At 40.1% G+C, this 15,066-nt stretch overlaps 1 protein-coding gene across 2 annotated transcripts in view; it reads right to left on the bottom strand.

The window, feature by feature from the left end:
* Positions 1-1,350: 1,350 nt before the first annotated feature.
* The window catches only part of MAP3K9 (mitogen-activated protein kinase kinase kinase 9), a 61,450-nt gene continuing 47,734 nt past the window's right edge, over positions 1,351-15,066 (bottom strand). Inside the window, exons 9-12 of one of the 2 annotated variants that reach the window (XM_063398698.1) lie at positions 13,991-14,103; positions 12,512-13,327; positions 11,372-12,166; positions 1,351-7,330 (exon numbers count right to left, since the gene is read on the bottom strand). In XM_063398698.1, coding sequence (XP_063254768.1) covers positions 11,685-12,166; positions 12,512-13,327; positions 13,991-14,103 — 1,411 coding nt within the window. In that variant the 3' untranslated portion in view covers positions 1,351-7,330; positions 11,372-11,684. The remainder of the gene's footprint in view (positions 7,331-11,371; positions 12,167-12,511; positions 13,328-13,990; positions 14,104-15,066) is intronic. The other variant, XM_063398699.1, reaches the window with a different exon arrangement.

Here is a 15,066-nt window from a genome sequence, read left to right as displayed (position 1 = left end):
TGCTGGTGTGTTTGTTCTGCATCTGTGCTGACCCTGCCAGTTTTCATTTAAGATGCTCCTTCCCTGCTAGAAGTTAGATTCCCCTGCTTAGAAAACTGCTACTTTATTTTCCTCTTCTGCTCCAGTGCTTTGTGCTCCTGCCACTTTCTGCAGAGGCTGCAGTTGCTGGCAGAAATTGATCTGCCATGATGCATGTAGACTTCTGTTGCTGATGAGGCCAGCTTGAACATTAGGGTAACCTTGTCATTGTGACAGGTGAGTAAATTCAGCCCGAAAATCTGATTCTTTTAGGACATAATGCTACTTTGCAGAACACTGCAGGAGGTAGAAATACTTGTTTTAGTTTGAGACAGTCCAGATTTGGGGAGGAATAAAAAATAGTTTGAAAAACAAAACACTAAGACATCATTTGTTAAAACAAGCGAAAAGAGCAATTCATCTTGCATGCTATTATTTCTAACAAACTTAATTGACTGTCTGTTCACTTTCCTCCTAGTTTATCACAAAACACAGCACTACAGCACTTTGAATGGAATATATGACTAAAGGTAGCCTACCTATGCATTGTTCAGTCTCCGTATCTGTTGGAAGGGTTAAGGATTTCTTGCATGTTGCCTGCATTAGACAAACATCTTTTTTCAAAGGAAATTATGAAATGTAAGTTCTTGTACAGCATAGTCCTTCATCAATACAGCTACATTTCTTGAAGCAGAGAAACGTGAAATGATGGCTTTACAGCAGAGAAGAGCATAAGTATAACCTAGGATTCAAATACATGACCTAGGAATCAAAACCATGTTGTTCTGGCTTTCACACCAACAGCAGATGAAAACAGCTTGGAAAGATCCTTGTTCATGCAACTGTGTCTCACTGAATGCTGTGGCAGGGACAAAGGCACAGCATCACAAGTGAATCTAAACCATCTGTTAAATGTCACCATGTACAAAACATGTAACTGCATAAGCTCCACATCCAGGCATTTAGATTCATATTCTAGCTGGGCTATTAAGAGTAGAAAAACCTCAAGTTAACAGAACAGAAATATTAGCCCTAATAAAAATGGTATGCAATTAATTCCTTGGTTCAGAGAAAAGCCAGAAGGGGCTTAGCAGACAGACACTGTATGCCAAGACCTGTACTAAACTGAGTTTTCACAAAAACATTTCAAAAGCCCTATGGAGAATCCAGAGCTGGAATAGCTTATCAGGACTGAGGTACTTAGTAAAGAAAAATAAACTTGTATCGGGAAAAGTTCTGAAACACTCAGAGCAAGGTAATGCCACTGTTATTCTAAATATCTGCGTGAAATTATTTGGAGCACAAACTCAAGAACTCAAAGCCTAAAGACAATCACTTTTATAACAGTTTTATTCAAGTCTGTGTGCTCTAGTGTTGAGACAAGGCCTAGATCAGCATTACACTGTAATACAATAATTTTAGCCATTGAACCAAGCCTGCTTGGCATCCTTGGTTTACAATTTACAGTACATCCAAAAAAAGAGCAAAGAGAAAAGAAATCCCAAAATGTCAACAACTTCCATTAGCTCTTTGCTTCACTTAAATATTGTCTATAACATAAAATAATTTAATACAAAAAGAACTGTAGTCCAAATACACGTAATACATTGACACAGAACAGAGGAAAGATACAGTAGATTATGCACAAGAGTATTCAGTTGATGTGTTACCTACAGTGAAACAAAATGGACATTAATATAATTTAACTATTTAAGCCCAAGAGGGTCAGAGGCAACAAGTCCAGGTCACAAATAAAGCTTTTTAAAAAATAATGCAATCTTCTTTTCCTCTAAGCTTACTGCTGTACAGAAGTTAAAGGAAGGCTCCAACAAATCACTTAATTTGACAACATTTCATCACACAAACAAGGAAAACTTGGTGGCCTCTGTTATTTTACTCAATTCTGGGGTACATTGCCATTTGGTAATGTAACTGCTTCATTGCAGGTTCTCCGGGCAAAACATACCTTCAGGTGCTACTCCTATAGCAACAGACTTTTGAACACCATAAACGGGAGAGAAGACATACAGAGGTCTCCAAAACCAGACTGAAATACTTGAGCTGTAAGATGGATCCCAGTCCTACAGAGTTTGGAGTTCCTTATGAAGTACCCAACACCCTCTACACATTGATTTCAACACAAGCAGGAACTATCCCATATCTCAAAGGATCAGACATGGGGGCATGATCTCACACTAGAGAAAACTACTCACCTGGTTATTCAGATTTACAACATTGTACCTTGGAAAGTCAGGTCACCAATTTTTGCATCTGGCTTGAAATAGAAGCAGGAGCAGATCCACAATTAATAAGGCAAAAGAAAGAAGTAGCTTATAAAAAGAAGGAGGGAATACATTCTCTGGCTGAGAAATTCTTGGATTTTCAAAGCCACAGAAGAGACATTGTTAAAAGCACAGGTATTTTCCCTGATTTTTCCACCACTGTTGCTTGCTCACTCCATATAAGCCTCTCAACTTAAGTCAGGCAAAATATCTCAGATATTTCCAGCTTGTCCTGAATTTATGAGAAAGAAATCAAATATAGCAGCACAATGTGCTGTGCCAACACCTGACAGTCAAGAATCCTAGAACCCTAGTAAAATGGTGGATGTTGATCACTGCTGAACTTGTCAGGTCTGTCCACCAGGCTGGAGGGATGCATTTGTAAAATGAGACAAAACCCTTGAGAATAGGCCTCAGCTTAAACTGCCATTTGCACACACAGCCTCCAGTCACACTTACTGTCCCTTTACAGCTAGCAATCTGCTAATGCACAAATTGTCGCTCTTTCACCCCATGTCAGAAAACATTCTCAAAGCTTACCCTGCTTATGGTTAGAAGTAGCAGTCAAATAGGCATGGCATGCACAGCCATGGAAAGGCCACAAGAGTCAGCAATCAAACCAGCATTTCCCCAGGGGCTTGTTGAGGAACTTTTTCCTCAGGTTAACTGACTCCTTACTCTGACAACCCAGGTAAGAACCTGGTCCTTCACCATCAGTCTCTAGGACAACAACCTCCCAATTCAGATTAAAAGAGCTTTGCTCAACTTGGGTCGTGTGCATTTTGACCCATGAATACATTCCACTGACTTCAGTGATGTTTAAGTATGTGATGAAGAGATTTCTGAATTGAGGCCTCTTCCCTTTTAACTTGAAAGTTAATTACCCTAAATACAAACTTTTATTACTAGACGCTCTTGGATTTATGTGGTATCTTCTTGTAACTGCCAAACATGACAGGCACCAGTGCCTATGGACTTTAGATGGATCTAGGTAAATTCTGCAGTTCAAACCCCGCTATCCCCCAGAGAGATCTATGTTGCAAAGGAATGAATCCTACTCTCTGCCAACAGCACTGGCCAAATTCAACCAGTTCAAATGGCAAACACTCCTAAGTATGCTTTCTTTTTTATTTACTTTTTTTTCCCTGTGGCTATATTCTTTACAGTCTAGGGTAACTGGATATTATAGTTGTCAAGATAACCTTGAAAACAGAGCAATGGCAGAACTGATGGAGTAACAACTGCTTGAGATGCAGTGTGAGAAGTCAGCTCAGAGATATTAGCTGCTCTGCTCAGGTACAAATGCTAACCCTGTTGATATTGTAAGAGCTGCTCCCTAAAGCATGCAGGAGAGAAGAACAAGCCTACTATGAGTATCTGGGCAATCAGTTGAGGGTGACCATTCAGTGACATTGACTGAAACCAGGAGAAAACAAATTACTCAAGCTGAGAAGTGGCCACATTCACATATTCCAGCAGAACTCATGGAAGAAGCTGCGTTCACCTCCAGATATAGTTAGACTCAAGAAGCTCAGTGTGCAACTGATCTATGCCAAACAGTAATCAGAGGCCAGGTTTGTTCTGTAAGTTTATTGCTGCTAGCAGCATTCTTATCAATGAAGCTTGGAAAAATGCCAGCACATCTTCCTGCACCATTATAACCTCTCCAGCTAAGATCACAAGACACAAAAGATCAGCTAGAGTCACGTTTCTTCTCACACAGACCTATATGCCTCTCCAAGACAAGGAGGCCAGCTTTATCCAACCTCAACACCTTTCTTGAGAGAAATGCTGAATTGACACAATCAAGGTAGAATGGGAGACACTGTTAATCAGTCTGAAAAAGCATATATAAAATGAATTATTCTTGTCTTAATGTTGAGATTTTGGCCACATTGAACACAATGTAGATTCTCACTAGCTATCCTGGCAACTAAAATTTCAGCATGGACAAGATCTTACAGATTTCTGATTAATGAAGGGCTTCCCCCTGCCTCCCGCCATGATTCTTTTTCAAATTGCTTATTTTAAGCAAATAGAACTTTGGCATTGCTCCTATAGATGTCTTCTAAGCCCCCTTTTTCTAGCTGTGCATACATCTGACCCATCAACTACAGACCTAACAGTAGCCCACTTCAAGCTGGGTTAATAAATCCACTATACTGCACACCAAAAATGTGTCATAGTTCCTTAACATTAATTCTATTGGGCTGCCTGCACATTATTAGCATTCAGATACAGTGAGGACCGTATTAGGAGCTGATACACTAGGAAAACGCTACTGCAAATACAGGAAAACAATCAGGGTTGTGTACAGCTCCACGTTAAGAGCACATTAGATTATTAAAAACCCCCACTGTTTTCTGATTTGAAAAAAGAAACTATCACTTTTAAAAGCAGTAATGATCAATATGAAATCTCCACCTTTTTGTCTCTGGACAATCAACTATTCCACATGTTAGAAATCATCAAGAAAAATGCCCTGCTTTGTCCTTTATTGTTTATTTTGGAGATATAAATATCTATAGCAAATATAATCTTGACTTAATAAACTGAATAGCTGGTTTCAATTTTCTATCAGGAATCAGCATGTCAAAGAGCCAAATACAAGTTTGCCTCTGCCTTCTCATCTCACTCCAACCTTAACCGCATACTTAAAGCAATTCTTACCAAAACCTTGACTTTCTGCCCATTCTATCTCTACAAATGAGGTAGTTCAGGGTAAAACAAAACAAACCAACCAGAAACTGGATAAGTTGGATGGGGCTTAGAGTAACCTCATACAGTGGAAAGTGTCCCTGCCCCTAGCAGGGGGACTGGAACTAGATAACCTTTAAGGTCCCTTCCAACCCAAACCATTCTATCAAATTAACTGTACATTCCTCGAATTCTTCTTTAGGACCCAACTTACCTATGATGCCAACAGTTTACCATGTAGCTAGTATCCCTCTGTCCTCTGACTTACATGAAGAAGGATAATTTCACTGTTATTTCCTGCCAACCTCCATTTCCACTTCACCTAGTTGTATCTTATGCTTTTAGCTTGGAAATCTTTTAGGTCAAAGCACACATGAAACGTGTGTGGTTTTCTGCCTTATGCTTGTTACTATGGCAACAAGAATAAATAACCAACAAAGATGGGACAGGGCCAAAACCCTAATGGAGAAAAAGGGAGAGGCAGTGATAGCAGCTCAGCACAGGGTGTAAATGGCAGGACACAAAGCTTTTCCTGTGATGGTATTTGGCCTGATGTGCAGAGAACACAGTACTGAAAGCCACAACTAGGAGGTCCCTCCAATAAACCAGCTTCAGGCCACAGCAAGGAGATATGTGAGATGGAAGGCACCTCGGCATACAGGATGCACCTAACACATACATATATTAGAGACTTAAAAACCAAACCCAAAATAAACAATATAACCAAACAGAAAACTAACAAACAAAACCACAGAGCTCAAGAAGCCATTCTCAGTTGTAAAATGTTGTTCCTGATCAGAAAATGGAAGATTTTTCACTTATGTACAAAAGGAGCTAAAATGTATTTCCTTTACACAGATGTTGATGAAGTGCTGAAGACGTTCCAGTTGCAAAAAATGGGGTCCTTGTTAGAAAGGAACAATAATTCCAGTAGCTACATCAGACCCACTACCCAGCCACCAGTGGCAAGTTACTTGTTAATCAAGCACACACCTCTTAGCCTGGGAGCGACTACCTCCAACATTAAAAAATAAAGCTGATATAGGTAATTTCAGAAGTTGTGTTCACCTGTGACCAGTGGCAAAACTGTTTAAAACAGCCAAGCAGGGGAAAAACCAAAAGCAAATGCACATTTTAACTACTGCATGACTTTCTACTTATGTGTTCAATAGAGGGAGCACCAGAATAAGCCAAAGGTTCATTTCCATAATGCCTCATGAAACCATGAAAGTGAGGTTAAAAACAGTAAGTTCTTCTTAAGACTGTATTGTTTGTTAAACACCAAAAAAAAAGAGAAAAAAATAAAACTTAAACCAAAAACTGGATTGAAAATAAGAGGACAAAAAAGAGCAAATTTGGTTAAAGATCCTTTCTGTCCAGCTAGCTACCATATTATCTGGCTGTGCAAACCACTGTATTCTAGTATTAAAATTGTAAACTTAAGAAAAAGCATAAGAGGGCATTCTTTCCTATAGATACCTCAATTATGTCATCAACCAAAGATGAAATCTGAAAGTTACACTCTGTGACAGTGAGAGTATATTTTGGTTCTCGTATTTGCTGTATTTATTGCTTATTTGCAAATATGTTTTACCACATGTCTATCCCCTCACTTTTAATGTCCTGTTTTATCCAAATCGTAGTCTTAAAAAAGTTCTAAACATGGAAGCTAAGAAATTGTTCTTCAGTGACAGGATAAGGATCAGAAATCTTTCCAAATGTAAATGTCATTGTTTCATAAAAAAAAAAAAAAAAACAAAGCCAAAAGGATGATTTAAACCAAAAGGAGGACTTGAAACACTCTGCAAGATATAACTCTTCTTATTCACCATAGAGTTGATAAGAGTTCTTGAGAGTATCTCCAAAATGCATGGGAAAAGGTAGAAAGCAATAAGCATGTTTTCCAAGAAGCAACATTATTAGAAAAAAAAAAAAAAAAAAAGAAAGAAACAAACCTATTTACATTAGCTTAAAATTACTTGCAAAAATAACAGACTATCACTGAATTTTGGGACACAGGAATAGGTTTGGTTCCATATATCCAGTGAGACTCCAGGTCCCATATTCATCCCACAGAGATGAATTAGGTTTCAAATAAAAATTAATCTCACGATAGAAAGGCGACTCAAGGTCGGAGGTTTCCTGTCATGTTTTATTTAACAAAACACTCCAAAGGCAAAGACCTTTCTTTACTTGACCATCACTGCCTCACCTTCAACAGAATGAGAGGTATCCAGCCTTGTGGCATATCGAAGTAACATCTCTATGCAGTACTGTCCACAATGTCTTAAGATAACAGCATGCTATGAAGAGGAAGGACACTACTCCCGTTCCTAGAGGTACAGAAAAATATTTCATCATAAAATCATGCCAAACCAGAACAGCTCTTTCCCCACCAATAACAAAAAAATCACTTTAAAAATACTCATTTTGTTAGAAAACTTACAAAAAGAGTATTTTCACCGAGGTTCCCTGCCCCATACTGAGTATCAACCCATTGCAGTAATGAACTGGAGGGAAAATAGGTATAAAAAGTTACATTTGCACCTGTGAAAATGACTGAGAGGAGATTAAGACCTATTTGCTGGTAAAACAGACCACTGTGCAGTCTAGAAGAAGCAACAGTATTAGAAAAGGATCCGTAACTATTTAATCACCTTAGTTTTCACACAAAACCTTTCTTCTCTCTACTTGTCCCACATTCAGTTTCTATGAAACCAGTACAAATTTATCAAAAAAAATTCTCATTTTTTGCACTGGCTGCTATTCTGTGCCTTCCCCCCAACATTACAGGAAAACTAAACAGGGTACAAGGATAGCATACTCTGAAGGGCTGACAAACTTCTATTTCCTAAATTAGCACATCAATAACATAAATCAGTGATACACACTGCCAGCTGACTAAACAGAAATACAAACATATTTCTAAACCACAAACATTTCTCTCAGCTACAATCTTATCATTACTATCAGTTAAGAAACTGCCACTTCCTCTTTGTAAGGCCCGTATTCACACATATTTTTCTCCATTGTTTTGTCATTGTTTTAGACTGCTCAGTGACTTTTATCTTTTTCTTATTTTCTCAGACAAAACCAAAGTGCAACTTATTCAGACATTTAGAAAACAATACATTTATTAGATTTTTTTTTAAGTAATATTTTCACCATCTTCCTCAAGAATACTACTAGAAAGGTCAGTGACCAATATTCTAACATTTTTGTTTCCCTGACAAATGGGAATACTAGCAACCAGTAGGAAAAAAAAAGATTTCTGAGCTGATAGGCTCATAGCTTCTCACTGTCTAGTGGACTATAGTTGACCCCTCCTTTGGAGATTTGGAGCACCTCAGCTCCCACAGCTGGGAAGGAAAAACCCCAACAGATTAAGAAAGCAGAGAATTCAAGCCAGGATGGGACAGATGGATACACAGAGAGGTTTTGACCTAGCTTAAACATACACACAGCCTCTGGGCCTTAGGACACTGGCTGCAAAAGCTTTTGGAGTGTATAAGGTAAAATTCCTGACAACTCTTTGTCTTGAGAGCTCTCTCTCTACCTGCCAGAGAATACCCCCCCACCCCTACTGAAGTCAGGAGCGTTGTTTCCACAACTGATTCTCCTGCCTGATACCTCAGGTTGGCCACTGGAAGACAGTTACGGGTGGATGCTCAAAGACTGCCTCAGGTTAATTCACATGCTAGATTCAATGAAGATAATTGCATTGAAGAAGGGTTAAAACAAAACAAACCAAAAACCACAAAACAAACACATACCAACCAATATGCTTCTAACTAGTCTGTCTGGCAGCTTTGTAATAACAGTACCTAGTTTGGTAACCCTGATCTGGATCCTCTTACCATCTGTCCTACAGAGTTATCTGACGTAGCAATGTCCACTTCGTATTAAGGAAGATACTCTTTGGAGCACAGTATTTCTCAAAGTTCAGCGACATACCACCTTCACCCAGTGATTATATAGAAGGGGGAGAGGGACAAGGAGGGTGTTAATTCTTCATCCTCAATTTTCTTAAGCAAAAGAGGTTACCAAACAACTTGCCTTTACTTTTGTCTTTCCTGGGAACTTGAGAGAAACCTTAAAAGTTCACTTGGTGAAATCAACTGGCCAGCTATTAGAAAGTTTAGCAGCCTGAGTTGCATCAATGTGACCAAGAAAGGTGGCCTCCCATTTCACACAAGTAAATGGATTTTAAAGATTTCTGTTCAAATGGAGCTATTTCAGGTAATGCCTTTGCAGAGCAGATGATACTGCTTGTGACATTTATAAAGATACCTTTTGGAGAGAAAACATTATGTTTCAGAACAGCTGATCCAGTTTTGTTCCAGACTTTTTAAAATATAAGGAACACTATGAAAAATAGATTATTTTAATGTCCTTCTTTTGAATCCCTCTGACACAGCCTCTTACTGAGATTACGTTAAGGTGAATTTATAGCACAATCAAAATTAGCAATCTGCTGGATGAGTTTTGTCTTTTCGCTAGTGTCTGGGTCACAGATTGTGTTTTCAGAAATGGAAAGTAAAAGGATGCTTAAGAAATCAACAATGCTAAAGGTCTAAATTAAACATAAGAGTCAGAAATGTAAGTTTTCTGTAAATATCTGAATCCCACCTTGCCTTATCATAATACCTTGTCTAAACAGTCATCTCTCCAGCTTCAACATCTAGTGTAGCACCATTAAGGCTAGCTCTGGAGCATTTAATAAAGAGGGCAGAAGAAAGTAATTCTGCCATTAAGCATTTTCCATGGAATGTGTTAAACAAGATATATGTGATCTTTCAAAACAAAACATACTGTAACTGCTTGAAAACAAAAGGTGCACTTGACTAATGGGAACATGCTGGTTTCAGTCCTCACACAGAACTAAAAAGCCTTACGAAGGAGTTCTTCTCCACACATGCTGGTTTTTAAAATCAGGTTACAAACATCTAAACACACACGTTCACTGTGCTGACAGCTGCAGGAAGCATTCGGCTCTACTGCCTTCACAGCAGGACTGGACTGCCCCAACAGGCTGAGCACTGCACTGGCAGCACTGTCAAAAGACTCATTTGCAACCAAGTATCAGTAGATTAGCAACACAAGCACAGATCTGTACAAAAACAGTGAACAGACATGCTTTACCCTGCAATAAAGCAGACTACCCAATTACACTCACATAAAGGCCACATCCCTTTTATATAATGTCAAATTTGGGGAAGATTGAAGCTCTCATTACAGCCAGTAAGACATACCTGCAGTGGCACAGACACACTTGAAGTCTTTGTACAGAAAACTCTGAGCATAGGCACACCCTATTTGTGTGACTTCCTCCTTCCAGACAGGGGTCTGTTCTTACTCCAGATCTAGGAGTGTTTTACATATTTGAACAAGAATAAAGTTCTACATATCTATAGTGCCTTTCACTCAAAGATCTCAAAGGACTTTGTACCTATTATATATGTCCCAATCCCTCCCCTTGTGAGGTAGGTATTATTCCTATTATTTACAGATGGGGAAATTCAGGCACAGAGGTTACATTATTTGCCCAGGGTCACACAGTGAGTCAGTGACAAAATAAAACAGAATCCAGATGTTCTGATTCCCGTTTGCACAATCCAACTACTAACAAGCCTCATTTTCAAAACAGCCTTAAACAAGTACCAGTGTGCATAAGAACAGTCTTGGGTTTCATGGGTCACTCTTAAAAGGCATAAGAAAGGAGAAAAAAATAGAAAGAAAAAGATTTGGAAACACATAACTTACTTCTGCAAGCCAACACATCTTTAAAGAAAGTTTCTGCTAACTCCCCTCCCAAAGCTGAGGCAAATTGACTATGAGCCCGAGAAACAGAGTGGGGAAAAAAGAGACTGATGGAATGAAAGTCTGAAACAAAAAACCAAGCTAAACAGCTATACCATAACCCTTCATCTTGAAAGCCGGGGTCATTAAAAAATAGGGCTGAGTGGGGAGAGAGACCTCAAGAGACCACTGCAGTTCATCCAACCTACCCTGAAGCCAGGATCAACTACACCTACTTGTTTCCAACAGTCTGGTTCATCTGCTCTCAAAGACCTCCACCAGTGGAGATGCCATGCCCTTCCCCTGCCATCTGTTCCACCTTACGCTATCACGTGAGCAAAAGAGGACAAACAAGTCTTAAGGTAGCTACTTCTGCTCTTTCAGTGGGGGTATGGTGATTCCCAGGCCAGTTTACTGATCTGAATGTATTTCAGAGAAGGTAGTCTCCAGATATTTATTTGTTTCTGTTCTGGATTCCTTGGGAAAACATCAAACGCTGATGTCTGTTGTGGTGTAATATTTGAATATTATTTGAAAATACTGATTAATACCAGGATAGATACCAATATACTTACTGCAAGTGCCAAATCCTACAAGGTCAGTAACAAAAGACTTTGATATGATAATTTTAGCTCATTGCAGATTCAAACTGCAACAAGAGGGCAGGGAAGACTACAGAAAAACCCCACAGCAAAAGTCAGCAGCTCAGAGTTGCCAAGTTTCACCCAAATGCAGACAAAAATCAGGCAGCTGACAACACATCTTCAGCCGAGGCAGCACCATTTGATCTCTGTAGCATCCCTCCATCTCATCTGTTTCCAAAGTGCATTCTCAGTGCAAAAAGTAGGATTGAATCTAGAGGGGCTCACTGCCCCCAGTGGTTTCATATTAAGACCAGAATTCTTGCTTGAGTTCATATGCTGCAGCTTTGTGTGTGTTAAGTTCACTTCTGCATAGCGGAATGGTGCTGTCCTGGCTCTGCCCCTCAGCATCCATGTCCAACAGTGTCCGCTCCTCTGCAGGAGGACCCACCTGGAAAGGAAGCAGTGCAGGCAGCCCAGGTCTCTCTTCTACAGTGCTGCTGCTACTAGCAAAACAAGAGTCTAGATTGCTTGGAGTATCAGTACTTGAACTGTTGGCAGAAGATTCACCCTTGGCATTGCTGGGTGACACAAACCACCAGGGATCAAGCCGCTGCCGACTGGCTGCGGGACGTGGCCGGGGCAGGAACTCCAATGTCTTGGGTCTCTCCAGTGTGGGGTCCTGCTGTGCATTCCATCGTCTCGGGGTTGGAGGAAAAACAAGGTTGGGGTCTGGCAGGCGAGGGACCTCACTGGGATCTCTGCTTGGACTAGGTGTTTTTAATACACCTAACCAAAACAGACAATATAAGAGAAGAGGGGAAAAACATGTTAGATGTCACTATTAAGTAGTTCCTACAGATCTTAAGTTCACTGTATATATAATGCAAAAACATAATCAGAGCAGAAAGCCTCCATTCAGAATTTACAAACTCTGTATCTTCAAGATTATGGCAATTTGAAGATGCTGGAACCAAAACCATTACTGCATAATTCCGTTAGCTATTTGTGTAAAGATAACCTCCACAAGCAATTCTTGTGGGCTGGTCATCTCAACTAACGTATAAGCAACAAGTAATTATACTGCTTCTGTCTTTATTCTGAAGGGGAAAAGGAAGATGGCTGAAAACCTACCTGCTCCCAGTGCTCCAGTCAAACAGCTACTGGAAGGGCATCCACTGGTTGGGCACCCATTGATAACCAGTCCACTCCCTTTGATGGCTCCATCAGAAGGTGTGCGCCGGTGTCCGCTTTGCTGGGTGTGGGAAGAGACCGTCACGTGTGTGGGAGTCAGGGACTGGTTGGGGTCTTGTTTGAACCTCTCGATCTGGACATTGACCAGTGGGTTTGTAATGGCTGGCAAGGGAGCCTTGACTGTCACTGGGCTGACAGGCATCTCATAAACCACAATCTCATCACTGTCTGAGCGCAGCAGGGACCGGGTGGAATTACATTCGGAAATGGAAGACAGGGAAAGAAGGGTGAGGGACGTGGATGGCTCGCCTAGCAACAACAGGGGATCATCCTTCTTGAAGATCTTCCGGGAAGGTGGACTAGTGCTCCTGCGCGGGCGTCCAGCTCGCTGAAAAATGCTGTCGCGCTTCTTCTTCTCTTCCTTGGGCATCTCTGGCTCCTCCTCAATCAGCAGCTGACACTTCCCTGCTTCTAACAGATCAAACCCCAGGCCTGCAGCAGCCAGCACTGCTCCACAGCCAAGCAATGCGACCTCACATCGCTTGTGGTGCGAGCTGCTACGTTTGAGGCTGTTGGTGGGTGTCAGCTGTGGGGTGCTGGTAGCAGAGTTTACAGGGGTGGACTCCTCATTGGCATCACTAGAAGGGCCATCCCACTCTTCATTCTTCTGAAATGGGATGCAGAGGTATGACTGATTGTGCACAGGTGAAGGGTGCACTTTGCCCTCTCCGTTAAAACATTCGCTGTCCTCATCATCTGGAAAGCAAATGAAAATAGACTTTGTGTCAATATAACATTTTCGCTGGCAAGTTTTATTGTCTCACAAATATACTTCAAAATAAGCTTCTGCTCAGAAGATGCAACTGTTCTCCTCACAAACATCATTCACCAACTCCCAAATACACTCTATTGTTTCCAACGAAGATAGGCTGAGAGAAGGAATTGGAAACACTATCAAAGTGAAAGAAATTAGTGAAGCATTCATCTACTTGAGATTAATTGCAGAACGGCAATTCAAAGGCAACCTACACCTCAGTAACTTCTAGAGTAAATTTATGTGTTTGTAAGTGAGGAGCAAAAGGTAGAAAAATTTTAAGGATTGCTCCTTGCAAGTGAAGCTGTAAACATGCAGCATATGTAAATATCATTACTCAGGAAAGGAGCTGAGAGACAGCATGAAGCTAGAGGAAAATTAACAGAAGCTCATTAGCTTGACAGAGGGAGAAGCACAAGCAGTGAGGTGAATGAGAAGAAAATCCAGAAGGAGAAAGTGGATACTTGACAAAGAATAAAAGAAAAACAGATACCAAACAAAATGAAAACATTGCTTTAAGGTACCAGGTGAAAGTCAAGAAAGAGGTTCATTGAAATATGAATGGAAGTGGGGATGAGAGTACCAAGTCCAGGGAATTCCTTTACCCATCTCTGCTAAGCTGGTGAATCCTGGAAAAGCAGGTGCAGTTCTCTGGATCTTTCCAAGATTTGGAGCACTGGATGACCACTGCTTGCATCCTTCTACCAGAGCTTTCAGACTGAAAATAGTAGAAAGACGTGAGAAAATATACCACACTCACAACCACTTTCCATTCCCCCCTTATATATTCTCTAGTGATCTACTTAGGGTACGCGTGTATCCATCTCAACTACATAGATCTGAAGTCTTCTCACAGCAAGAATTTTTGTGCCATCTTTACAGCACTTTAAAATACAAAAACTAAAGTAAAAAGGTTCATTCCTCATTTGCTACACTATGGCCGTCAAAAGGCCTCTGCTGATAACTAACTAGCTGTGAATGCAGAATAATAGAAAGCACCACTACAAAATCAGATAAAACATTTGCTTTTGAAACACCAAGGCATAATCTTTTAAAAATCTTGATATCTTTTTGCAATCAATCTTACCATGGCAGGTAAAAAATAAACTACTCAGCAAGGGGAGGGAAAAACACCTCAAAAATGTTTTCAGGTGAAACACAAATGAAGAATGAAATTCAAACATCACTCACTAGGACGAATAAAATAATGAGCTAAAGTCACTGTAACAGCAAAGCCATGTCTCTGTATAAACACCAATATTTTTCTTATAAAGAAAACACTGTATTGAAGTACAGCTAAAAGCGTAAGTTCTAGATTACGGAAAAAAAGGCAACTAAACTTATAAACTAAGTCATTGTTTCATTTACTTATATACAAAGAGAAAACCCCAAGAGGACAACCCAAACCCCCACTTAGACCTGTGTCTAAAGGTATGTTTCCAGGCTCTGAACTCATTAGTAATCTCTATTCACAGGTTTTCATTATCATCATCCTGCACTAGTTTCATGACATCAGATATGTCAACAACTTTGATTAGCAGCACAACTTCCCGATATATTAATATTCAAAGCTTTATTATTCATTTATCAGCATAGTCTGAACTGGAAGATTTCTGGTGCCTTTCTCCACAAACTCCAACATGAAACATCATAGTGTTGGTGAAAAGCCATACACACTTAG

The sequence above is a fragment of the Prinia subflava genome, chromosome 5, assembly GCF_021018805.1.
Source record: "Prinia subflava isolate CZ2003 ecotype Zambia chromosome 5, Cam_Psub_1.2, whole genome shotgun sequence".
Taxonomy (NCBI): Eukaryota; Metazoa; Chordata; class Aves; order Passeriformes; family Cisticolidae; genus Prinia; species Prinia subflava.
The sequence above is the reverse complement of the archived record's forward strand: the minus strand, read 5'-3'. Positions and strand labels throughout refer to the sequence as shown.